Source organism: Salmo trutta, chromosome 35, assembly GCF_901001165.1.
Source record: "Salmo trutta chromosome 35, fSalTru1.1, whole genome shotgun sequence".
Lineage (NCBI taxonomy): Eukaryota > Metazoa > Chordata > Actinopteri > Salmoniformes > Salmonidae > Salmo > Salmo trutta.
Genome location: NC_042991.1, coordinates 29155170 through 29180245, shown reverse-complemented (window position 1 = coordinate 29180245; position 25076 = coordinate 29155170). Strand labels below are relative to the sequence as shown.

The following is a 25076-nucleotide window of genomic DNA, read 5'->3' as shown; positions in this document are numbered from 1 at the left end:
TTCAGAGGTCTGTACTATGTCTAGTACTATATGTGTTCCTTAGTGTAGTTCTATACTATGTCTAGTACTATATGTAGCTCAGTTGGTAGAGCATGGTGTTTGCAACGCCAGGGTTGTGGGTTCGATTCCCACGGGGGGCCAGTACGGAAAAAAAATATATATATATAAAAAATATAAAAAAATGTATGCATTCACTACTGTAAGTCGCTCTGGATAAGAGCGTCTGCTAAATGACTAAAATGTAAATGTAAAAATATGTGTTCCTTAGTGTAGTTCTGTAGTATGTCTAGTACTATATGTGTTCCTTAGTGTAGTTCTGTACTATGTCTGGTACTATATGTGTTTCTTAGTGTAGTTCTGTACTATGTCTAGTACTATATGTGTTTCTTAGTGTAGTTCTGTAGTATGTCTGGTACTATATGTGTTTCTTAGTGTAGTTCTGGAGTATGTCTGGTACTATTTACTATATGTGTTTATGAATATCTCTGTCTTGCAGAGGTGTATTTGTCTTTTATCTGTCAGTGTCTCTCTGTGTCTGACCTGCATGAGGAGCATGTGTTTGGGTGTTTTAGGTGTTTTCCAGGTCGTCTTAACACGATGCACAGACGATCAGATATGATACCTTAGTCTGTGTATCGTGTTAGGCTACTATCAGATCTCATAACGCCTGAAAAAGTGTTAAACCAACATCTCTGAAACCACGTTAGTTTCAAGTTTCACGTTTTATTCGTCACATGCACAAGTGCAGTGGAATGCTTAACTTGCAAGCCCTTCACAAAAGTGCAGTATTCAATAATAAATATATATTCTGTATTTTCTCTCTCTCGCTTCATCTCTCTCTCTTCCCCTCTCTCTCTTCCCCTCTCTCTCTCTTCCCCTCTGTCTCTTCCTCTCTCTCTCTTCCTCTCTCTCTCTTCCTCTCTCTCTTCCTCTCTCTCTCTTCCCCTCTGTCTCTTCCTCTCTCTCTCTTCCTCTCTCTCTCTTCCCCTCTCTCTCTTCCCCTCTCTCTCTTCCTCTCTCTCTTCCCCTCTCTCTCTTCCCCTCTCTCTCTTCCTCTCTCTCTTCCCCTCTCTCTCTCTCTCTCTCTCTCTCTCTCTCTCTCTCTCTCTCTCTCTCTCTCTCTCTCTCTCTCTCTCTCTCTCTCTCTCTCTCTCTCTCTCTCTCTCTCTCTCTCTCTCTCTCTCTCTCTCTCTCTCTCTCTCTCTCTCTCTCTCTCTCTCTCTCTCTCTCTCTCTCTTACTCTACTCTACTCTACTCTACTCTACTCTACTCTACTCTACTCTACTCTACTCTACTCTACTCTACTCTACTCTACTCTACTCTACTCTACTCTACTCTACTCTACTCTACTCTACTCTACTCCACTCCACTCCACTCCACTCCACTCCAGACCTGCAGGAGCAGATGCAACGTGCCATGCAGCTGGAGGTGGAGAGGAGGATGGCGGAGGACGAGGCAGCCCGTCTGGAGGCTGAGCGTCAGGCCGCCCTGCTGGCCAAGGAGGAGCTGGCTCGCCACGCCCAGGACCAGATGCACAACCAGGAGCAGCTGGTGAGAACCACCACACAACCATGTTGTAACATCATACAACAATGTTACAACCATCTTACAACATGTTACAACCATCTTACAACATGTTACAACCATCTTATAACATCTTACAACCATGGTATAACCATGTCACAACATCTTACAACATGGTAAAACCATGTCACAACATCTTACATGTTACAACCATCTTACAACATGTTACAACCATGTTATAACATCTTACAACCATGGTATAACCATGTCACATCTTACAACATGGTATAACCATGTCACAACATCTTACAACATGTTACAACCATCTTACAACATGTTACAACCATGTTATAACATCTTACAACCATGGTATAACCATGTCACAACATCTTACAACCATGGTATAACCATGTCACAACATCTTACAACATGGTATAACCATGTCACAACATCTTACAACATGGTATAACCATGTCACAACATCTTACAACATGGTATAACCATGTCACAACATCTTACAACATGGTATAACCATGTCACAACATCTTACAACATGGTATAACCATGTCACAACATCTTACAACATGGTATAACCATGTCACAACATCTTACAACATGGTATAACCATGTCACAACATCTTACAACCATGTTATAACATCTTACAACATGGTATAACCATGTCACAACATCTTACAACATGGTATAACCATGTCACAACTTCTTACAACCATGTTATAACATCTTACAACATGGTATAACCATGTCACAACATCTTACAACATGGTATAACCATGTCACAACATCTTACAACCATGTTATAACCATGTCAGAATCATGTTACAACCATGTCACAACCCCCCTATAACCTTACTGCACTGTACCTTAATGCTACCATGTCACAGCAAATTGAAACCCCGCTATAACCCTACTATACTGTACTATACTGTACAATTCTGAAATTGATCTATCTGTGACACAAGACTGTGTTAGCCTGCTGAGCTTAAGCCTAGACACCACCTCTTCAACATGTAAAACTCCAAACCTCACCTCACTGTAGCACACTGTGCAGAGCTGAAATGAACTCCTCCATGCAGCACTGAAGACTGCGCCTCTGTACCTTACTGTAATAATGTCCTTCACCACAGTAAAAGTGGACTACATCCCTTTATGCCAGACACTGTCCACCCCACCCTGCTCTGCACTCTGCTCTGCACCAGACCACACACAGGGTCACTGTTAACAGACCTGACAGTGAACCGGTAGTCTAGGGTGAAGACTATTGACAGTGGAACACTGAGGCTGTTTTTATAGGGACAAGTTGGGACAACGACCCCATAACAGAGCAATGTGTCATGATAAACAGATAGACACCAGACAATAAGCCACTATAAAACACCAAAATGGTCAGTTTGCAAAGAAACAGAATGTAGGATACGCTACAGGTTTTGCTGTAATGGGTCTTTCCTCAAACATGTAATGCCTCGCTATGATCCATATATACAACAGGCACCACTAGTATGAACATCACAACACAATCTACTGTTTCTCTCAACATCTCCTCAGCTTTAATAGGTAGACTGGAATCTCCAATGACTAAGCAGCAGTCTAGCCTAGCAACCTGTTGACTGTTTTCAATAGAGGCTGTGTTGGCCCTTTTTGAGCCAGACACCAATTTTCCAGCTGAACACACTTGACAGAGGTGTTTTATGGTCAAGTATCCCCACTGTGTGTGTGGTGCTTTTGTGCTGGGCTTTGTGTGTGTGTGTGTGTGTGTGTGTGTGTGTGTGTGTGTGTGTGTGTGTGTGTGTGTGTGTGTGTGTGTGTGTGTGTGTGTGTGTGTGTGCGTGTGAACAACAAAGCAGCGTACTGAGCCCAACAATAAGCACTGAGCACTGTACACTACTCGAATGTACTCTACTGCAGGTCTCTCTGGTACAATGGTGTATCTACTATATGGCCCACACCATAGAGTTAGATAGAGAGTCCAGATGAATATAACCAGTTTTAATGGCGCTGCCCATGCTGTCACAGATGCCAGGTTTGCACAGATACAAATATGAGTCCTCTATCTAACTCTATGGCCGACACGGAAGTAATTATACCTCATCCCCAGATTATTAGCTCCAGCACTTGTTGAGACAGACAGGACTCTGGCCAGCCCCATTACATGTTGAGACAGACTGGACTCTGGCCAGACCCAGCACATGCTGAGACAGACTGGACTCTGGCCAGCCCCAGCACTTGTTGTGACAGACTGGACTCTGTCCAGCCCCATTACTTGTTGAGACAGACTTGACTCTGGCCAGCCCCAGCACTTGTTGAGACAGACTGGACTCTGGCCAGCCCCAGCACATGTTGAGACAGACTGGACTCTGGCCAGCCCCAGCACTTGTTGAGACAGACTGGACTCTGGCCAGCCCCAGCACATGTTGAGACAGACTGGACTCTGGCCAGCCCCAGCACTTGTTGAGACAGACTGGACTCTGGCCACCCCCAGCACTTGTTGAGACGGATTGGACTCTGGCCAACCCCAGCACATGTTGAGACGGATTGGACTACTCCGCCTTGTACTGCTCTCAGCACTGAATTAAAACCTGTAGGCCTCCACACAATCCCCTCCACCCCTCGCTGTCTCTCCATCCCTTCCCACGGACCTGTGGTCTTTTGTCTACTGTACCCCAACTTTTTGTGGCCTGTCACCCTCCTCCTCTGTCCTCCTCCTTGTCTCTCCTAGATGTGTGTCAGCCTCCTCACCTCTTTCCCTTTTCACCTCTGTTCTCTCTCTCAGGCTGCGGAGCTGGCAGAGCACACAGCTAGGATCGCCCTGCTGGAGGAAGCCAAGAGGCGCAAGGAGGAGGAGGCTGACACATGGCAACACAGGGTGAGTCGCCCACACAGACATGGACAAATGCATGCATGCATATGTACGCACGCACAAGCACGCACAATTGGATGCACGCTCTCGCACACACACACACGCACACACACACACGCACACACATGCACACACACGATCAGGGCTCTATTAAATCAGATCCGCTTTAGCCGGTATCGGAGGTGAAACTGCATTAGAGCTGTTAAATCCACAAGCGGCTCCCGGCGCTATACCTAAAGCGGATATTGCCATTGGCTGCATGGAGTCGCATTAACATAAATCCCATTCAGCCTTGTTTACAAGTTGGAACACTGGAATGTGAGATGTAATCTACACCTCCCTTAGGCTGATAGAAATCCTAATTACCATGTTGAATGATTTTTCAATTTGAGCGTGATTATTTCTTGATAGCCTTCACTTACTCGCTCTGAACTTCTAACGAGAGTGGGACGGCTGTGGCTTCGTGACAATGAACAAGGGCAGCTGCTCACCGATTTGACAGCACCAACGCAGTTACACCTCCGACAACGCCAATATATCAGCTATGCGGGTGTCATCTATCACCGGTTAACGCTTGATCTGATTGAATCTATGCCTATGTCACACAGTCACTTAACTGTAGTTACTCTACCATTGATATGGAATCACTTTTTGCTATGGCTCAAGATGAGAACAGGTTGTATTGTAATGTGGGGCATTCCACAGTGTTCTGTAGTAATAACCCTCTCTCTCTCCCTGTCCTCCCACCCCACCCCCTCAGGCTCAGGAGGCCCAGGACGACCTGCTGAAGACCAAGGAGGAGCTTCAAATGGTGATGACGGCCCCCATTCAGGCGCCCCCTCCCCCCATGTTCGTGGAGGTGCCCATGTTTGTGGACAACCATGACGTTTTGATGGTGGAGGAGCAGAACGACAGCGAGAACAACAGCACGTACAGTGCCGACCTGCAGAACGAGGGCTTCAATGACCACCGCCTGGAAGAGGAGCGCCTCACCGAGGCCGAGAAGAACGAGCGTGTGCAGAGGCAGCTCATGGTAAGGGCGATTTAGTTCGCAGCAACACGTGCGAATTTGCAGGGATTGGTTGGTTGCTTAATGGGTTGAGTGATCGATTGATTGATTGTTTAAATCGTTTCATAGTGAGTGAGTCATGCACAAGACAGGTCGCGGGAGACAATGCTCGCAAATGGATTTTGAATTTTGGAACATTGATAAGTGTCAGTTGGGACGTCGAGTGTACATCGTCTCAATGCTCATTTAGCCCAAAACACTTACAAACTTGTGATCACTATCAAACACAACAGCAAGTGGCCACGTGATAAAGGGCTTAGGGTCCAAGTGTTTGGTTTGAGGTTCAGCCTATGGCTGAGATAGATAGATAGAACTTCATTGCCCCCTAGCAGTCACATACTCAATAGGACCACCATGCGAAATAGGACCATATTCTACATTTTTTATTCATGTGGAATTAAATGAATTTGTCTTGTTGTTTTAACAGAAAAGAGATAAAAATGGCCTTTAAAACGTTTAGAAAATTGTTCCATTTGTCACACCGCTAATTCTGATTGGATGGTACAGAATTACCAATATATTTCATATATTCATATATTTACTCGGTAGTCCACTACAACAGATAATTATAGACTAACAGGTGAAAACTACTTAGCCAAATATGGCATTCAATTTACGTTACCAGGGAGCTAATATGGTAGGTGAAAATATATGGTTAACAACTCGAGTTTCCCTTCCAGGAGAATGTGTCATTGTCAGCCTGGAATAAGCAGCCCAACAGAGGAATTTCTCTGTCAGCATTGTGGTAGTTTCTCAGAATAGCGCGGCTTCTGAGCAGAAGTGAAGCGTTTAACACAGTGCATACGTACTATTTGTGTCTAAATATAATATATAGAATATACTGGATATATTTATTGGATTATTATAAAGATCTGGTTCAAATCCAGATCTTCAATAGCTTGTTGTCCTGTTGTTCACTCATGTCCTTGGCATGTTCCTCCCTGGTTGACTTCTTCTTGACTCATCGTGTTCCTCCTTGCAGGCCCTGAGCTCAGAGCTGGCCCAGGCCCGCGACGACACTAAGCATACCCAGAACGATCTGCTCCACACGGAGAACGTGCGCGCCGGCCGGGACAAGTACAAGACCCTGCGGCAGATCCGATCGGGCAACACCAAGCAGAGGATTGACGAGTTTGAGGCCTTATAAGAAGGCCCCTCCCCAGAGGCCATGAGGGCCACACAGCCACGTACCCTTTCTGAATGGTCACTGAACTAATCCCTCCACTGCCACACACACACACACACACACACACACACACACACACACACACACACACACACAGGAGCAGTATAAAGAGTGTGAGTGATACACACATCTGCCTCACCACTTTTACCAGTTCCCCCTTAGTGAGAACTTACTCCTGTAAAAAGGCTTTTCAAATTCTTGTAAGAAAACTTACTAGTGCCAAAATATATATTCTTTTCTTTTAGCATAACAAATCTTCTTTCTGTTTTGATTGTATGTAATTTGATGCGATCAGACAAAATCACTCACCATTATTTTTAACCAGAGGTGTGATGATGAGTAGTGGGACTATACAGTAATAGTACGCCATGATGTACACCTGAGAGACATCAAGTACAGCCAATCAAAGCTTTTTGGTGTTTTCTTAAATGTGGTGTTAATGTTGAAAAAGGGTAATATATATTTATTTTTTTCTGACAGGGACCACTCAGAAAGGGGAACATACAGTATATTAACTTTTACTCTTACTTGCAGAAAAGTGTACTATGTTCTGTTTCATTGTGTTTTTCCATAATATTTGAACACTTTCATTTATGTTTAATATTGCTCTTCAGTATCTGGGAAATCATGAATAGTTTACTATTTATAAGATAAATGGGTCATTTAAAAAAGGGTTATTTCCTCTTGGTTTGTATATTTCTGCTATTCTACTAATGATCACAAGAACATTTTAAATGTATCAGGTTCTATATCAACCAAAATAATGATAGTTTTGTGTTCCAAAGGTTTTCTTTTAGATCAGTAAATTAAAGAGATTTATTTGTAAATTATAACTTTTTTTTTTACTTTAGAAAATATTCCACTGTATGTCATCAAATCAACATAAGGAGACCATGCAGTTCACAGTAGCTAGCAGCATTTTGCCATGCAGTTCACAGTAGCTAGCAGCATTTTGCCTGCAGTTCACGGTAGCTAGCAGCATTTTGCCATGCAGTTCACGGTAGCTAGCAGCATTTTGCCATGCAGTTCACGGTAGCTAGCAGCATTTTGCCATGCAGTTCACAGTAGCTAGCAGCATTTTGCCATGCAGTTCACGGTAGCTAGCAGCATTTTGCCATGCAGTTCACGGTAGCTAGCAGCATTTTGCCATGCAGTTCACGGTAGCTAGCAGCATTTTGCCATGCAGTTCACGGTAGCTAGCAGCATTTTGCCATGCAGTTCACGGTAGCTAGCAGCATTTTGCCATGCAGTTCACGGTAGCTAGCAGCATTTTGCCATGCAGTTCACGGTAGCTAGCAGCATTTTGCCATGCAGTTCACGGTAGCTAGCAGCAGCATTTCCGAGGCATACGTGCATCTTCTCCAGGAGAAAAGCGCATATACAAAAACACTTAGGACTCTATTCAGTCTGCTTCACTGAAGCGTTACAGATTGCGTTTTAGAAACTTAAAGGTCATTTCCGATTGAGCCGACACATGCAGCGTTTACCGTGAATACAGTCTCACCGTTCCCTCTCTGTGGATGTGTTCTAGACTGGGTTTTTACTGACATAATAACCAAAACAACACACAATGCTGCAGCTGGCCCGCTGTTCTTTATTTCAACTGGATTTTATAATGAGGTGTTTAGCATATTGGCAATAAAGATCTATGATTTCAGCTTCATACTGTGTTTTCACTTTCTGCTTCCTGATCTTCTGACTTGAGGAAAAAACGTTAGCTAGGGGTTACAGAAACTCATGAATAGAAAGGACAAGAAGAAACTAAGAAAGAATAAGACAACCACATGTTTTCTTATGTTGTAGACAGTCACTTTCTCAGACATTTAATGTTATCAGGTGAGCATGCTTAAAGCACAAGGAATATTCCCCTCAAAATACAACTTAACATGATTTTCCACTTTAATACCTTAGTTGTAGGCCATTTCCCAAGGAAAGTGGAAAAATCATGTTGGGTTGTATTTGAGTGGAACGTCCCTTTAAAAACAGTAATAAAGAACAATAGGTTTCCCTTTGGAGTAGGACATCCTTTTAATACATTAAAGGTCATCAATTGAGCATAAATAGGAGGGACTTTCACTAAGCAAGGGCCTGGGGTCAGTGCAAATAGAGCTAAAGGTGGAGTAGGGGCTCTATTCAGTCTGTATTGCTGAAATGTAAAAGTCATTTCATATTGAGCCGACATCCGCAACGTTTACCATAAATGCAGACTTCGCTAACGCGGGAGCATTGCCTTTAAATTTCAGTCACGCTGAATTTCTAAATGCAGACTTCGCTAACGCGGGAGCATTGCCTTTAAATTTCAGTCACGCTGAATTTCTGCGATATGGATTGAATAGAGCCCTTAAAGTGCCAAGGTTTTTCTTGTGCTAAGACCGTGTCCAGTCCAGGGTCTTTTTTTCTGTTGACTCTGACATCATGTTCTCCTGCTGTTGATGTTGGCCTGCATGGGTAAACTAAAGTCATGCCACATGTTGGGTGTCTGCAGCGCCAGTTGCCATGATGACCCTGGGAGACACGTGGTTAACAGAGAGTGCCGGGTCAGTGACATCAGTCCTTCCTTGCTTCCTCTCAAATATTTGTTCAATGTTTTCTAGTTCGGTGAAACCAGAGACTGCACTAAGCTGAGTCCATCACACAGAGAGATAGCACGAGAGAATGAAAAGAGAGAAATGATATGCTAAGGAGAGAGAGTCCTCAATACCCTGTAAGGTGAAATTGGTGAAACCTGTTTCCTCAGATGGCTTTCTCTAAATTCCATTAGTGTGAAATATGACATTTGTGCTCTTGTTAATTCAATTCTCATTGATGTTTGACTCATACTGTCTGGCATTTTAGACAACTGAAGTTGGTATTAGATAAAGTAAACCCAGTTGAAGAATTTATAAACATATCACATAACAACGTATCTCATCTCAAGCCCCCTTGGATGGGCCTGGTCAAACTTTTCTATTTACGCCATTTAATTTTCATGCAAACTGATTCAAATCGACTGTATGATTGTAAAGGTATGACAAACACCCATATTACCGGCTTCCATTCTGACCCAGCCCAGGAGGCGGTCTGAGAAGGTAAATGGGGCGTGGTCCCAGAGGTCAAGCTCCAGAGTGCAGATCTGGAGGTCATAGGGCGTGACTCTGCTGAAGAGCAGCTGGTGAGACCACGCCGGACTGGGCTTCTTCAGGACAGGGGTCCTCTGGACCAGCTCCCTGGGCCCGGGAAGAGTCAAGCACCTAAAATACATACATGTAAAGATAAACATAGTTGATAACACAGAAACGTACTGTATGTATGCATGGCACACACATGTACTCATAGATACATAAACACACACAACACACCTAGAACAGACAGACACACAACAATATCATACCCCAGCAAACACACACACACTAATCATACATTTACCCTTTCACATAGGTGTTCTGACTGGTGTTTGCTTTAGTGGGCAGATTTTTGGCACCAGTGACGAGAACAGTCAGTTGACCAACATCATGTGGTCCAATATGAACCTCTGTGAGGAGGAACAAAATAAATCAAGGTCATTTCAATCCAATATAAGGATCTTCTGACCACTAGTGTTGTAAAAACACACTGTAAACTGTTTCAAAATGAGGTCTTATTCATTAGACAGCAAACAGGCGAAACAGAATGGAACAGGGAGGGACTAACTGAGATTTAAACGTTTGTTTTCTGTAGCAAAACGTTTTGGTGCGTGAACGGTAGAGAGTCAACTTACCATCTGTGTGGCAAACCCAGGATGGCTGGGACAAGGAGGTGAACTTCATTCTGACCAGCAGTTCTCCTGCTGTATCCTGCTCTACTGCACTCCCTTCTGGACTCTCAGGCTATTGACCGAGAGAGAAAGAAGAGTGAGAGAGAGAGAGGTTAGAGGAGACATACCAGCAAGTTGAACAAAACTTTTTCCCAAAAATAACCTAAAATATTGTTTTATAAAGATAAAGGGTATTGTGTGAACGTTGCTTCATGGTCAGCGGTCGTACCCTACCTTTGGCCACAAGGGGTACCAGTTGGAGCCCTGGGTGGTGCTGTCCTCAAATATACAGCCCTCCAGCGGGACGAGGACCTCTCCCAGAAACACCTTCTTCTTCAGGGTCGCAGAGTGCCACACAGACACCTGCAGAGTACTCCTGGACAACAAGGGGCTCTCAATCTGGCACTGCATCAGGGAATACAACACATAGGTGGGTGAAAAACAGGAGATTTCATTGCCATGTAGCCTATTTCACTCACTACTTTTAAGCCAGTTCAGGGTATTCTTTAGACACTAAATTGAAGCTTGTTTTGATTTTCATTTCAAAAGGTTTTTACTACGTTTTGTAGTGTCCAAATGAATATGACCCATAATATTTGTCTCCTTACCTGTAAAATTTCATTATAAATGGGATCCGTTGTGTTCCTCTTGATAGTTGTCTTCAGTTTGCTGCTCTGAGACTTCTCCGGCAGTAGGTAGACTTTGACGTACCTGCCCAGGATGTTGACACATACAGTACAGCGTGAGGAGATCTAGTTTGCAAATGGATATATCAGTACAACAGAGAGTAATAATCTGGTATCAAAAACATAGAATTACTAGAATGGCCCTCCCCATTCAAGTCGGCCTTCAATGATGGGTAGGGCCTATTTCTATAATCTGGTGTATTGAGTATTAATGCTCACGGGTGACACTTCTTCCTCTTGATATCTCCATACGCCAGGTTTCTGCAGCCGTTTATTGTGATCTCCAGGCAGGAAGTGATGTGGTTGAAGGTGATGGCGAGCTTTAGCTCCCCTGTCACTCTGTTGATCTCCAAAAGACCACAGTCTGTACCAGTGCTACTAGCACTACTGCCCTGTAATATTGATATATTTTATATACAGATCAACATGTCACATTGCCTCTAATTTTATTTTATTTTATTTTTATTTCACCTTTATTTAACCAGGTAGGCAAGTTGAGAACAAGTTCTCATTTACAATTGCGACCTGGCCAAGATAAAGCAAAGCAGTTCGACAACATACAACAACACAGAGTTACACATGGAGTAAACAACATACAGTCAATAATACAGTAGAAAAAATAAAAAATAAGACTATATACAATGTGAGCAAATGATGTGAGATAAGGGAGGTAAAAGCAAAAAAATGCCATGGTGGCAAAGTAAATAAAGTATAGCAAGAAAAACACTGGAATGGTAGATTTGTAGTTTGAAGAAAGTTCAAAGTTCAAATATAAATAATATGGTGCAAAGGAGCAAAATAAATAAAATAAATAAATACAGTAGGGGAAGAGGTAGTAGTTTGGGCTAAATTATAGATGGGCTATGTACAGGTGCAGTGATCTGTGAGCTGCTCTGACAGCTGGTGCTTAAAGCTAGTGAGGGAGATAAGTGTTTCCAATTTCAGAGATTTTTGTAGTTCGTTCCAGTCGTTGGCAGCAGAGAACTGGAAGGAGAGACAACCAAAGGAGGAGTTGGCTTTAGGGGTGACCAGAGAGATATACCTGCTGGAGCGCGTGCTACAGGTGGGTGCTGCTATGGTGACCAGTGAGCGGAGATAAGGGGGGACTTTACCTAGCAGGGTCTTGTAGATGACCTGGAGCCAATGTGTTTGGCGACGATTATGAAGTGAAGGCCAGCCAACGAGAGCATACAGATCGCAGTGGTGGGTTGTATATGGGGCTTTGGTGACAAAACGGATGGCACTGTGATAGACTGCATCCAGCTTGTTGAGTAGGGTATTGGAGGCTATTTTGTAAATGACATCGCCGAAGTCGAGGATTGGTAGGATGGTCAGTTTTACGAGGGTATGTTTGGCAGCATGAGTGAAGGATGCTTTGTTGCGAAATAGGAAGCCAATTCTAGATTTCACTTTGGATTGGAGATGATTGATGTGAGTCTGGAAGGAGAGTTTACAGTCTAACCAGACACCTAGGTATTTGTAGTTGTCCACAAATTCTAAGTTAGAACCGTCCAGAGAACCGTCTAAAAGGATGTTATGACTGCATAATGCAGGTCTGTTCTGTAATTAAGTATTCAGATGATTTGGATGCATTCCTTTCCAACTTCTCCGCCAGCTACAAGACAATGCAGCTATGCGAGACATGAAAAAGACACGACAACCACATAACAAACACTAACAACAATTCTTATCTGATAAAATGTCAAATAGATGATGAAGTTTGGCACGAGCTGCTGTTGCACAAATCCCTGTGTTCTTTATGTCTCTTTTCTTCATCATCAGGGCACTCAACTCACCCTCTTTCCCCACGAGTACTCTGAGCCCAGGGAAAGGTCCTCATCCGCCCCTGACGAGGCACTGCTCTGGTCATCATTCCGGCTCTTCTTGAACAGGTTGGTAAGACTGGGACCTTTGGTAAGCTGTGAGGAGAGAGGTTGTGTCTGTTGAAACATAGTATACTTTTGTTCATTTTCTAGTGAATTTCCAGGGAAACCCAACTGGTACTTGAATCCGGGTCCCTGCGTCTGTCAGTCCAACATCTTAGCCATTCCACCGAGAGGCTTGAACCTCTTGACAAGATGGAAATGTCTATTATTATTAAAGGTTGTTCCAATAGCTGTTTCTAAAGTCTCCCTCTTTCCTGTCTGAAATAGTTGTCAGTGTCATACGATCAATATCTCACTTGGTTTTGAACATGTAGGTGGGGTCTCTTTGATTTTACCCCAGGGGTTTGACGAAATATATGTGGTCTGTCTGACTGGATAGTGTGATACTTTGACAAAGTTGAGGGGTTGATATGTATTTGGTTTCTCTTACATTGTTGTATTTGTTGATGTTTGTGTCAGAGAGGCTTTTCCAGCCAGTGCTCTGTCCCCGCCTGTTGTCCACTGTAAGAAGATCCTGTTCCCCTCGTACATCCTGTTGCGACCTGGAGAACCCTGCAACCCGAACGGTAGGGCGGATAACACACACAGACCGTCTCCATCCAGCACTTCTGACGTGCTGCTTGCGAACAAGCTTCAATATAGATATCATATCTTATCTTATTTCCTAGGTGCGGTTTCCTTAACACCAACGACTGAGCGCAAGGATATCTTATCGACAAATTACATTAAGGTTTGCGATAACGCTCAGAGGAAATGTGTTACTGTTTTGACTTTCTTGGATCCTAGTTCTCACCAAGATGTACATACAATTACTTCACATTGAAAGATCATATAGTTTTGGCTGCATTTCAAAATCATAAAAGACACACCCTAGTCCACTTACCCTTGCATTATGCCCTTGGGGGAATCCCTGTAGCCATATTTGTCGTCGGTCTAAATGATTAGCCAAGCAAGGGAAGTTTGCAACGTAAACTTCTGCAACAGAAGTTTCCTGGACTCAAACCCAGGATTTCTAGTGGTACAGCTAGTACAGTGATGCTGTGCCTTAGACCACGACACCACTCGGGAGGCCCAGGGTATGTCTGTTAAGTGTTTGGAATGCAGCCCTTTTCTTCGTAAATACCAAAATGTCTCAAAAGAGTCACTTACTTCTCATGTGGCTGGTGAGGGAAACCATCAGGTCCTCCATAGACTTGGTGAATGGTTTTTTAAAGGAATACTTCAGTCCCTAGAGATGATTGACAATACATTTGACAGACCAAGTCATAATTGTGGTTCATGAAACTGTGAAGGAGTGAGCCCTTCACAACTTATTTATTGGATAAAATAAGTTGTATGCAGAATCCCTTTCATTTGAACAATTCATCATTCCAGGCAATACTATAGCTGCAATGTCATTTGCACCTCTTGGAATTTTGAACATCATGTTCAAATTATCTATAAGTAACTTTGTTGAGCTTCAATCAATTTGAGATACTTTTGGATGATTTGGACATGATGCGTGAAAAATTCTAATATCGGGCCCATGACTTGAGTGGGATTTGTGCCACAAATGCTAAAATGTTAGCATGTGGAAACAGTGCCAGGGAAACATAACCAAAGCATGGATTGCTGCCATACCATGTCCATAGACTTTTAATTGTAATTTGGGTGAACTATCCCTTTAATTGGGTCTGTATCCTGATTAGCTAGTAAATTGAGTGGCTGTTTTAACACAGGTGTGGTCCCTCTGACCTAATTATTGAAGGAACTGCCTTTAACAGCATGCGTGTCATTGTTTGAGAGATTATTGTGTGTGTAAGGTGAGACAGTTTTAGCCATACATTGTGTACCTTTTTACTTGGTTTATCCTGCCCTTTTACAATAAGCTAAGCATTTTTGCACATGTTACTTCTCAGATGGTTTTTAAAGCCTTTTAAGTGGTAGATCATTTGGATATCTTTATTTCACCTTACCCCTGATCTGCTGAAGGATGGACCATCGTAATAGGGTGGAGGGGTTGGCGGAACGACTGTTATATGACTGGAAAGTGAAACACACACACAGAGAATGCTATTTAAAGTAATTGTCCAGGGTTTCCATATTTCTATTAAACATGACCTATAATTCATTACAATATAAGTTAAATACATTTTCTTCCCCCCAAAATTGTAATTAAGTAGTTTAAAAAGCAGCTTTTCAGTGTTTGAACGGTGTGGGTGTATACTGGTCGCTAAAAATATTAATAGCAAGTAAACAGCTGACTGGCCAGGCCAGCCAATGAGCCAATGAGATGTCTCGGCCAAAAAAGTGACATCACGTTATATGAGGAAATGCCAAACATTTTTGAAACAGTCAGATAGTTTGAAGTGGGGTTTTTGAAGTGTTTTTTTTTTCTCTCACAAATGTATGCTTTGGCCACACAAGTATAGGATCAACCATTATTTGGGCATGACTTAACAGAATGAGTTTTTAAAAGTGATATTTTCACTGAACAGTGTTTTGCCCACCAATTTCTGATGAAAATATATATATATTTTTTATTTTTAAATATGGACTATGTACATACCTGCATCTATCTGTGTCTTATATCTTTATCAGACACTATGGTCACATAATACAGTAGTATACAATACATTTACAAATTATGACTGCACATCGACTCACCTCAACCTCTGGTAAGACTTTAGTAGTTTCTCCCCAACAGTCTCATGCCTTTCTGTAAATTAAAAGAGTATTGCTATAGCTGCCAACACCAGTACACATCCACTATTAAATATTACTGTTATGCACTCTATCCCACTCTCCCGGGCAATGTCCTAGCAGACAGCAACAATGCATTATTCAGTCAAAGCAGTTCTCTAAACCATACACATGTCAGAAGATTATGTAGAAGACCGCTTTTCAATACCATGCAAACAATTGAAACACATCTAGCTGTATGATGTATTACTTGACTAGTCATGTACTGTATAGCTGTGTTTTTAGACATACAAGGCATTTTTACATTTTAGTAATTTCATGAGTGCATACGGGTTTTTACTTTTTCATACTGACATTTTACTTATAAGAGAATTATGCATATGAATTATGAGAGAATAGGGAATGTGAGGGGTAAAGGAAACAAACCTGTGTCAGGTGGAAATTTCTTGTCCCTTTCTTCCAAAAACCACTCCCCGGATCTGATCTTAACCTCCCTAAGAAGTGTGAAGAAATGGATTTTAGATTAATGTCCTTTGTTTATCAGGGCTGTTAAATTCTGGTCCTGGAAGGCCGAAACACTTCTGGTTTTGTGTCTACCTGCTAGTAAATTAAACTCCCCTGTTGTCCCAGGTCAGAATTAGTCCCTTATAAGAAGCTCAGGATGAAAACCAGAAGTGTTTTAGCCCACCAGGACTGATATTGAACAGCCCTGGTTTAGATTACAAAGGAAATACTGTCCATTTTGTCAGTTCATCCTCTCAACATGTTAACACGCATTACAATATTGAATAAAGGATAGAGGATACCAATAATAAAAAGGTTAGAGCAGACGTTCTATGTTACGGCACTGACATGACAGTATGTTATTGCACTAACATAAAAGTATATGTTATAACAATGACATAACATTCTATGTTATAGTGCTGACATGTGAGTCTATGTTACAGTTCTGGTATTGACATAACTTTCTATGTTACAGTGCTGACATGTGAGTCTATGTTACAGTTCTGGTATTGACATAACTTTCTATGTTACAGTGCTGACATGTCAGTCTATGTTACAGTTCTGGTATTGACATAACATTCTATGTTACAGTGCTGACACGTGAGTCTATGTTACAGTTCTGGTATTGACATAACTTTCTATGTTACAGTGCTGACACGGGAGTCTATGTTACAGTTATGACATCTAAGTCTATGTTACGGCACTGACATGCCTCCTACCTGTAGGCGTGGCAGACGGTACACTTCCAGTCCAGGGCGGACACGCCCACGCGACACTTTTTGCAGACGCGGTGGCTGCAGCCTCGGCACACAGCGCCCGAGTTCCAGAACATTCCCAGCGGCCTCTGACAGCGGGCGCACGTCCTTTCGCTGTACTGCCGGGCAAAACTCTTGGCACCTTTCCTTCGGATCTCCTGTAGCTCCGTCTTCAGCCTCCTGTAACAGTAGATGGTGGCAGGTAGAGATACAGCACAGGAGGTTGGTGGCAACTTAATTGGGGAGGACAAGCTCGTGGTAATGGCTGGAGCGGAATTAGGGGAATGGTATTAAACACATGATTTCTATGTGTCTGATGCCATTCCATTCGCTCCGTTCCAGCCATTATTATGAGCCGTCCTTCCCTCAGCAGCCTGAAGTACAGTAATGATGGCAGTGCTTTAACTGTATTGATCATCTCTTCGCATACACTTTTCCTGTCAGTCAGCCACTGGTAATTCATTCCAATTAAATGCATTATAGTATTACTGATCAATTTTACACCAACAATTGTGAATACTATTTTGAGGAGCATCAGTTCAGCGTTGTCATTGCCATTTTCAGTCTCCACAGATCCTGAAGTACCCTCTGAGTGTTGTTGTTATGCAGTAAATGTGAAAAGCTTGGCTGAAGTAAATTATATTGTCTACCTTATCCTGTCGTCATCCGTGCTGCGTAAAAGTTTGTCTCTCTGAAGAACCTCCAGAACCTTCTCTCTCTCCAGAGTCTTGAGCACGCCCAGATCCATCTGTAAAAATGTGAGTTTCTTTCTTCTCTCTTCCCCACTTTACCTCTCTAGTCTCTCCTTTTCTCTCTCTCTCTCGCTTATTCTTCTTGTCTCCTTCACATCATACCACTGTCTCTCCCTTTCTCTCTCCTCCCTTTGTTCCACCCTCTTTCTCTTTTTATTGGGTGCCGGATGCTGCTACAAGCTGGACGACGTCTTCACTTGTTACCAGACTGAGGGCAGAATGAAAGTCATGTTGATTTCGCTGCACAGTCAGAGACATCCCATGGCCCTGTCACGATATTCACAGAAGCTCTCTCCGCTTCGCATCACAGACCTTGATATGTTTCTGCTCTGGTGACCAGCACTAACTCTTACGCTCTGCTCTCTAACCCATTCATAGTGTTGCCTCCAAGAAGCAAACTCTGACCTATAGTCGCAGGGATCCTCTTCACAAAGTCCGATGACTGATGTTCACTTTGTTCACTAGGACAAGAAAAGAGCAACCAGTCATTCAGTCATTGTAGCCCTCACAGTAACGTCCCACTCACTAAGGCAGAACAGGGAAAGACCAACAGAATGACCATGCCGTATGCTGTGCACAGGAGGTTGGTGGCCCCTTAATTGGGGAGGACGGGCTCGTGGTAATGGCTGGAGCGGAATAGGTGGAATGGTGTCAAATACATGGTTTCCATGTGTTTGATACCATTCCATTGACTCAGTTGCAGCCATTATTATGAGCCGTCCTCCCCTCAGCAGCCTCCACTGGTGCTGTGTATAATGCTACAATATCAAAGCCATCTGAGAACCCATTGAACGTATCTCGCCCTTCCTCCCGACTCCTGTATTGTACACTTTCCCTTAATGTCACAGTGCTTTGCTCAGAATAGTAAATCCCATTTGGTCCTGCCACAGCGCCCACATGCACCGCTCCTCTCACAGCAAGCTGACTATTCTGCTACGGTAATGTGGTGATGCTCCAGTGAAGGCATCACACACACAGACACACACACACACGTTATCCAAATGCCAACCGCTGCATTATTAATGCCTCTGCTTTTCTTTTTTCACTCTTTTCTCAGAGTGTATTTTAGTTTGGGAGGCGGGATGTGAAGTAGGGTGAGAAAGAGCATCATCAGAGTGTATTTTGGTTTGGGAGAGGGGATGTGAAGTAGGGTGAGAAAGAGCCTCATTAGTGACTGGATGCCACCATGTGTTGTCTCTGCCTTTCTCCATGGCAGCAGAGGGCCACTGTAAACAATCAGTGTCAAAATTAATATGATCAGTCCCCCATGGCGAAGCAGCAGCATCTTTATGGTTCTGTCCCAAATTACACCCTATTCGCTACAGCCCTATGGGTACTGGTCAAAAGTAGTGCACTAGATAAGGAATAGGGTGTCATTTGGGACGCATGTTCTGCATTTCTGATAAAGAGAGTGGACAGGAGACACTGAACAGTTATCAGCCCTATATGGCTTTACAGGCCCAGTGCAGTTAAAGTTCATACTGTACAACAGCTTATGAAACTAATACTGTAAATACTCTATTCTAAATCAGTTATTTCCTGATAGTTGCTGGTTGAAAATACAACCTACTGGCTTAAAAAATAATCATCGTGTGCTGAACAAGTGACGAATTTCCGGGAAAGGGCGGTCCATTTAAAAATCATTCCTTCCTTTCTCCCTCGCCCTGCAGGGGGAAACACGTCAAACGTCATGATAGGTGGTCATATGTGTACACTTCATTTGAGGGTGAGGGAATAGGGTGTGTATTTTAAGTGTTTGGAATGCAGACTCTGTTTCGTGTAGAGAAACAGAATGTGAGCTCGTGAGATCAGGATGATTCGTACGAGGCTACTGCTTTGATTGGTGCATCTAGAAATCACAAGCGTCTATCCGATAATGAAAAGGCATCCGCACATTTATTTTTTACGGATGTATCTATTTCGTGCTGTTGTTACATTTCTATTGTTGTTTCGTATCCGATGCGTTCAGGTTGTTGATACCGGTACATACAGTATAATTTGCGGCGTGCATCATGATCAAAGTCATAGCCTATCATTTCACTTCCCCTAGTTGTGAGAACCATGTCATGTGCACGGGCCAGTGTAGTGAACTATATTTAATTCAACTCGAAATGTAATGACATTTTACAGTACCTTGGTGGTAGTGTAACTAAATTCAAATCTTGGTAGTGTTTTCAGTACTTCATTACTTTTTGACATGTAGTGTAGCTAACTACTGGAACTACACACTACTTTTTTTGCTAAACAAAAACCAAATATGGGTGAAGTTGGCAAGAATTTACAGATTTGTTTTACATAAAACCTGCTTAATTTTAGCTTGAAACACTTTTTGTGAGCCTAATTCTTTTTGTGTTTAGGCTAAATTACACATTCTGTTGACATCGGACTCCAGAGTGATCTGTTTTTGCAATTTATGGTCTATGACATTTCAGATTTAGATATAATTATCTAGTAGTTTAGATGTAGTGAACTACTTTTTCTAACTTTAGCTTTAATGTAGCTGAATTTCTTCCAGTGTGAAGTAATTGGTAGCTAAGTAAACTATATTTTCAGAGTAGCTTCCCCAAGACTGGCACAGGCTGACTTGACATTGCTGTAGTTAAGCCGAATAGCCTGCCAGCAGAATACTAAAGGTTGCACCATGTCCATTATAATGTAGTCCAAACCGTTCAATAGTTAGGCTAGCCATATTACTGGAGCTCTTCTTTATGGCGAAATCGCTGCCGCAATTGATAGAATATGATAAAACGTTAGAGATAACAATAGATGGCAAAGTCAAAGATACTTCCTATCCATCTGTGGCAAAGTTTTCCCTAACTGCTTCTGACAAATCCAGCCCCAGAACCAGCCCCAGAACCAGCTACAGAACCAGCCCCAGAACCAGCCCCAGAACCAGCCCCAGAACCAGCCACAGAACCAGCCACAGAACCAGCCATAGCCTAGCCATCTGGCTAATCTTTTGAATACAGTGTAGCAACAACATATAACTTTAGCTATCTAGATAAAGTTAGCATGCTAGCTAGCTACACTGACAGTTTATTTTTGTTATTTCTCCACTTCACGTGAAAATCACCACAACATTCCCATCCCCAATTAGTGAATACGCATTATCAGCCTGTGTCATTCTTCGAAGGTGAAACCTAAACGAGAATTTCCGCAATAGGACATAATTATGGGGGGGGGGGGGGCCTTTAAAGCAAAATTCTTACAATTCTACACAATTTGTCATGACTTATGCCATGTTACTATGATATGAGTGAGAATGACTAACAAGATCAATGTGGCCCCCTAGTCATGTGCGCTGTGTGCCTGGTTGGTATTCGGCCATGATTAACACAAGTTTAGATAGCTGACCAATTGTCAGCTAATTGAGTGACTGACATAATAAGAGAGAAACTGCTGATGCTCAACCAAGTTTTGAAATTGAATGAAATTGTATTTTACTATTCTCACTGTCAATAGTAAATTGAGACCTCGACTGAGTTACTAAAAAAAGAAAGAAAAGTGGGCCCCATGAGAGGATAGTGCGTTCTCACCGCAGCCGGGGGTCCTAAGTGACCTCTTATGCCTGGAGCCGGCCCGGTGTGTGTGTGCGCACGTGTATGTGTGTGGGACCACATACTTGTCTGTCTGCTGTGAGAACTCATGGGGCCCACAGACACGTTACCCAAGCATATAAACGTTTCCTGGAAGAAGTTAGCTCGCTGCTAACCGATACTTACTTACCTTACTCAACTCGTCTGAAGAGATGTACATAGCAACAGGAGACTCCACCATTTCTTCAGTGGTGTAAAGTAATTAAGTAAAAATACTTGAAGTACTACTTTAGTAGTTTTTTAGGGTATCTGTATTTTACTTTACTATATTTTTGACAACTTTTACAGCTTCACTACATTCCTAATAAAAATTTATATTTTTACTCCATACATTTTCCCGACACCCCAAAAAATTACTATTTACATTTTGAATCCTAGCAGGACAAGAAATGGGCTAATTCACACACTTCTCAAGAGAACATCCCTGGTCATCCCTAATAACTCTGATCTGGCGAACTCACTAAACACATGCTTCATTTGTAAATGATTTCTGAGTGTTGGAGCGTGCCCCTGGCTATCCGTAAATTTTAAAAAACAAGAAATGTATGCCATCTGGTTTGCTTAATATAAGTAATTTGAAATTATTTATACTTTTACTTTTGATACTTAAGTATATTTAAAACCAAATACTTTTAAACTTTTACTCAAGTATTATTTTACTGGGTGACTTTTACTTGAGCCATTTTCTATTAAGGTATCTTAACTTTTACTCAAGTATGACAATTGGGTACTTTTTCCACCATTGCATTTCTGTATCCTCACAGTTCAACACAGATACCAAATAAAGCTCCTCTGAAATAGGTTGAATTTCTCACCAGGGTTGAGATCAATTTCAATGAAATTCAGTCAATCTAGGCAATGATAAGCAATGACTTTCTCCCTGAATTGTTAAGTTAACTCCCTGAATTGACTCAAATGAAATGGAATTGACATGTGGTGACTCCAACAGTGTTTCTCACAGAAGAGATCTAGTGCCCATCGGCTGCCGAGGCTATGGCTATGCAGACAACTAAAAGAGAGCACAGATGAAACAACCACAGAATATAAACCTATGCATTGCTTTGCAGCAGATTCAGAATTAGAGAAATTTCAAACACCTACAGTACCACTCACAGTCATAAAGACAAATCCTAAATCCTTGCTCTGTAGATGCTGTAGATCACTTCTAAAAGTAATTTACCTCCTTAGTATACTGCTGAGCATTGCAGTAATGGAATACGCAATAGTCCTATACTGTAGATGGCAACTGGAAGGACTAAATCCTAATAATCATCCAGCAATGCCAGAGTTAGGTAGAGGCTACCAAGCTGACAAGGCCTTGAGGCATTGACCTCATGGAATACCTAGTTTCTTATCTTATCCTTAAAGTTGCCTCATGTGCAAACCAATCAAACAAAGAAAAACCAATTGTGGCACTTACTGAAGAACAGCTACTGTATCAGCTGCATGAGCCGTTTCCTCTCAAAGCCCCCCCCACCAAAAAAAGTCAAACAGTCAGATGAAGACAGGATCTTACCTCTTGAGCTGAAGCCTCAGCACAGCGCTGTTTGTATGACTCGTGGTCACCCTGAGAGGCAGATTCTTATGTGCAGCCAACGTAACAAGGAAAACACTTCACTTTCTGTTTCCTTCCTTCCTGCTGTCACACAACTGCTGCTTGACAGAGCTGAGGTGAATGAGGTTGGTTGAAGTGGCTCCGGGTGCCATTTCTTTTTCCTTTGGTTTTCTTTGTTGAGGGCCCGGTTTAGGATGTGTGTGGCAGTGGTGGAAATATTTTTGTAAAATGACCCAGTGTTAATGGAACCCTATTGTGAGTGGTTTCGTTGGTGTCTTGTAGGCTCTGCTTTAATTTGTGCTGTCTGACACCTGGAGTTGCAAGGAAAACAGTCCAGGAACAAAGGACAATTTTTTATTTAACTATGCCCAAGGACTAGTCAGCCCTTTATCGCTCTGGTACAGTATCCAGAGCACTGAATATTGAATGTGGTAGAATAATACTATAGTATCCATGTCTGGTTTCTGTCTGAAACGTGTTCACTGAGGATAACTCTGATGCTATCTATATGGATGTATGATCTCAGTGGTAACTTGTATCTGTACAGGGTGAACTCTGAATTACTATATGCAAAAAGGTTTTATGGTCCTCTCAGGCAGTGGCGATTTTAGCATGTCAATCTTGGTGTGGCAAACTCAAAGCCACTACACAACACAACACTAAACAATGCATTAATTGCACTATAAAGCTGACAAACGGTGCCCACAAACTGTTAGGGCCTACATAAAGCTGTCTCAACAGCAGAGCTTTCTTTTCAGCACCATGGAGTGAATCCTTATTATTGCTACACCTGGCTATCAGCAGAGCCTTGTCTGGCAGCGAAACAGTTAATTCAGCCTCATTTACTGCCTTTTAAAAAAACATAGAGTATATGCCTGACTTGCTGAAGCAAATGTGGTTTCACTGACAATTGAGATGTACAACTATGGCATAAGGGGACGACGAGCAGTTAAGAGGCAATCCGTAATTTGGAGTAAGACAATGAGCAGGTTAGGATGGATGTACTCATTTAACTATTTGTTCAGCAGTTTTGAACTGTACAGCGACAGAATTCAGAACATGGGCTGTTCTTACAGTATTCTCCCTGTACACCAAGTCAGAACTGTAGGATAAATAAAGGGGGCAGACAATGAAAGCTCTTACAATATTTGATGATGACATTTCTCTAAAATAGGCTATAGGCTACATATGCACCACCAAGTCAGAACAGTATGCTAAGTTATGAGGGGGAAAGGGACCAAATTATTAGGGTGAGGCACATGGGCTATTAACAGCTTACTAAACAACATGCACATAGCATTACTTCCTTAGCTACAGTATAATATCTCCCTGGCAAATTATATCATTTATGCAGCAGCATACAATACATTTTTGGACTCACCTTGTTGTGCTGTGCTCACTTGAACAGGAAGGTGGCACGGTGGTCCTTAGTGGGCAAATTTTGACATCAAACTTTGACATCAAAATCTGGCATTCTCTGGATTTAAGGTGCTTTCAAGAAAACTGGGAACTCTGGAAAAAACAAGGTCTAGGCCCAAGTTCCCGACTTGGAATTCCGAGTTGGATGTCCGTTCAAAATGTATTTTCCCAGTCGGAGCTAGTTTTTTTCCGAGTTCCAAGTTGTCTTGAACTCACTGAAGTCTGAGATTTCCCAGTGCCGAGTTTCCAGTTGTTTTGAACGCGGCAGAAGGCATGCTGGATTGACAGCATGGCCAATGTAGAATGTTTATAATTTTAAGTTTGGAAAAGAGACCCTTAAACCCAGACTTGGCCCACACACCATCTCCACTGAATAGCCGGCTAATGTTTGCTTTGCAAAGCTTGCAGTTAGCCACTGATTCCTTCCAAACCACTCATTGTTGAATTTGCGATTTCCAACTTGTTGTGTAATGTCCAATGGCTGATGAGAACCGATACGTTTTATCTATCATTTCTCTCCATAATTTCTCTTCATATGACAAGGATGGAAAAGGATTTACCAGTAGATTGTCGACTTGATTCATGATGATGACTGCTAGCTAAGATTTTAAGTCTGATGTTGACATGATCAGTCCAATCAAAGCTAAGGTAGATATAACTTGATTTGAAGTCATTTTATCTGTGACCAATGACCTTGAGCCTTCTTGGATGGGCACTTCTAATGTAACTCAATGGAAGCACCAAAGGGGCTTGAATTTTCTAGTTCTCCTCGTCGATTTTGCAGTGACGTAGCGTCCCTATGAGTGACAGAACA

The 25076-nt window shown here is 42.4% G+C and overlaps 2 protein-coding genes across 4 annotated transcripts in view; one reads left to right on the top strand and one right to left on the bottom strand.

The window, feature by feature from the left end:
- Window positions 1-8316, top strand: part of LOC115175009 (ezrin-like) — a 50214-nt gene extending 41898 nt beyond the window's left edge. The window contains exons 12-15 of the mRNA XM_029734121.1: window positions 1391-1551; window positions 4314-4406; window positions 5161-5433; window positions 6452-8316. Coding sequence (XP_029589981.1) covers window positions 1391-1551; window positions 4314-4406; window positions 5161-5433; window positions 6452-6616 — 692 coding nt within the window. The 3' untranslated portion in view covers window positions 6617-8316. The remainder of the gene's footprint in view (window positions 1-1390; window positions 1552-4313; window positions 4407-5160; window positions 5434-6451) is intronic.
- A 131-nt stretch (window positions 8317-8447) lies between these two features.
- sytl3 (synaptotagmin-like 3) lies at window positions 8448-22972 on the bottom strand. 3 transcript variants are annotated; one of them, XM_029734122.1, is made up of 16 exons: window positions 22469-22972; window positions 17591-18153; window positions 16905-17120; window positions 16108-16175; window positions 15646-15697; window positions 14955-15021; window positions 14149-14227; window positions 13430-13551; window positions 12910-13032; window positions 11333-11505; window positions 11036-11138; window positions 10662-10832; window positions 10392-10500; window positions 10061-10166; window positions 9683-9885; window positions 8448-9160 (listed from the first exon to the last, which is right to left on the bottom strand). In XM_029734122.1, exons 2-16 carry the CDS (start codon window positions 17686-17688, stop codon window positions 9069-9071), a joined length of 1782 nt encoding a protein of 593 aa, XP_029589982.1. In that variant the 5' UTR covers window positions 17689-18153; window positions 22469-22972; the 3' UTR covers window positions 8448-9068. The 3 variants fall into 3 exon arrangements, with proteins under 3 accessions (XP_029589982.1, XP_029589984.1, XP_029589983.1); XM_029734124.1 differs by having other exon boundaries at window positions 22805-22832; XM_029734123.1 differs by lacking the exon at window positions 22469-22972 and having other exon boundaries at window positions 17591-18306.
- Window positions 22973-25076: the final 2104 nt, after the last annotated feature.

Bases quoted from the DNA above. Each gene is read 5' to 3' on its own strand.
- sytl3 (XM_029734122.1), bottom strand. From the start codon at position 17,688: ATGGATCTGGGCGTGCTCAAGACTCTGGAGAGAGAGAAGGTTCTGGAG. The intron at 13,552-14,148 runs GTAAGTGACTCT...TTCGGGTTGCAG, and splicing joins CCTCACCAGCCACATGAGAA to GGTTCTCCAGGTCGCAACAG. The intron at 10,833-11,035 runs GTAAGGAGACAA...TCCCTGATGCAG, and splicing joins TTTATAATGAAATTTTACAG to TGCCAGATTGAGAGCCCCTT.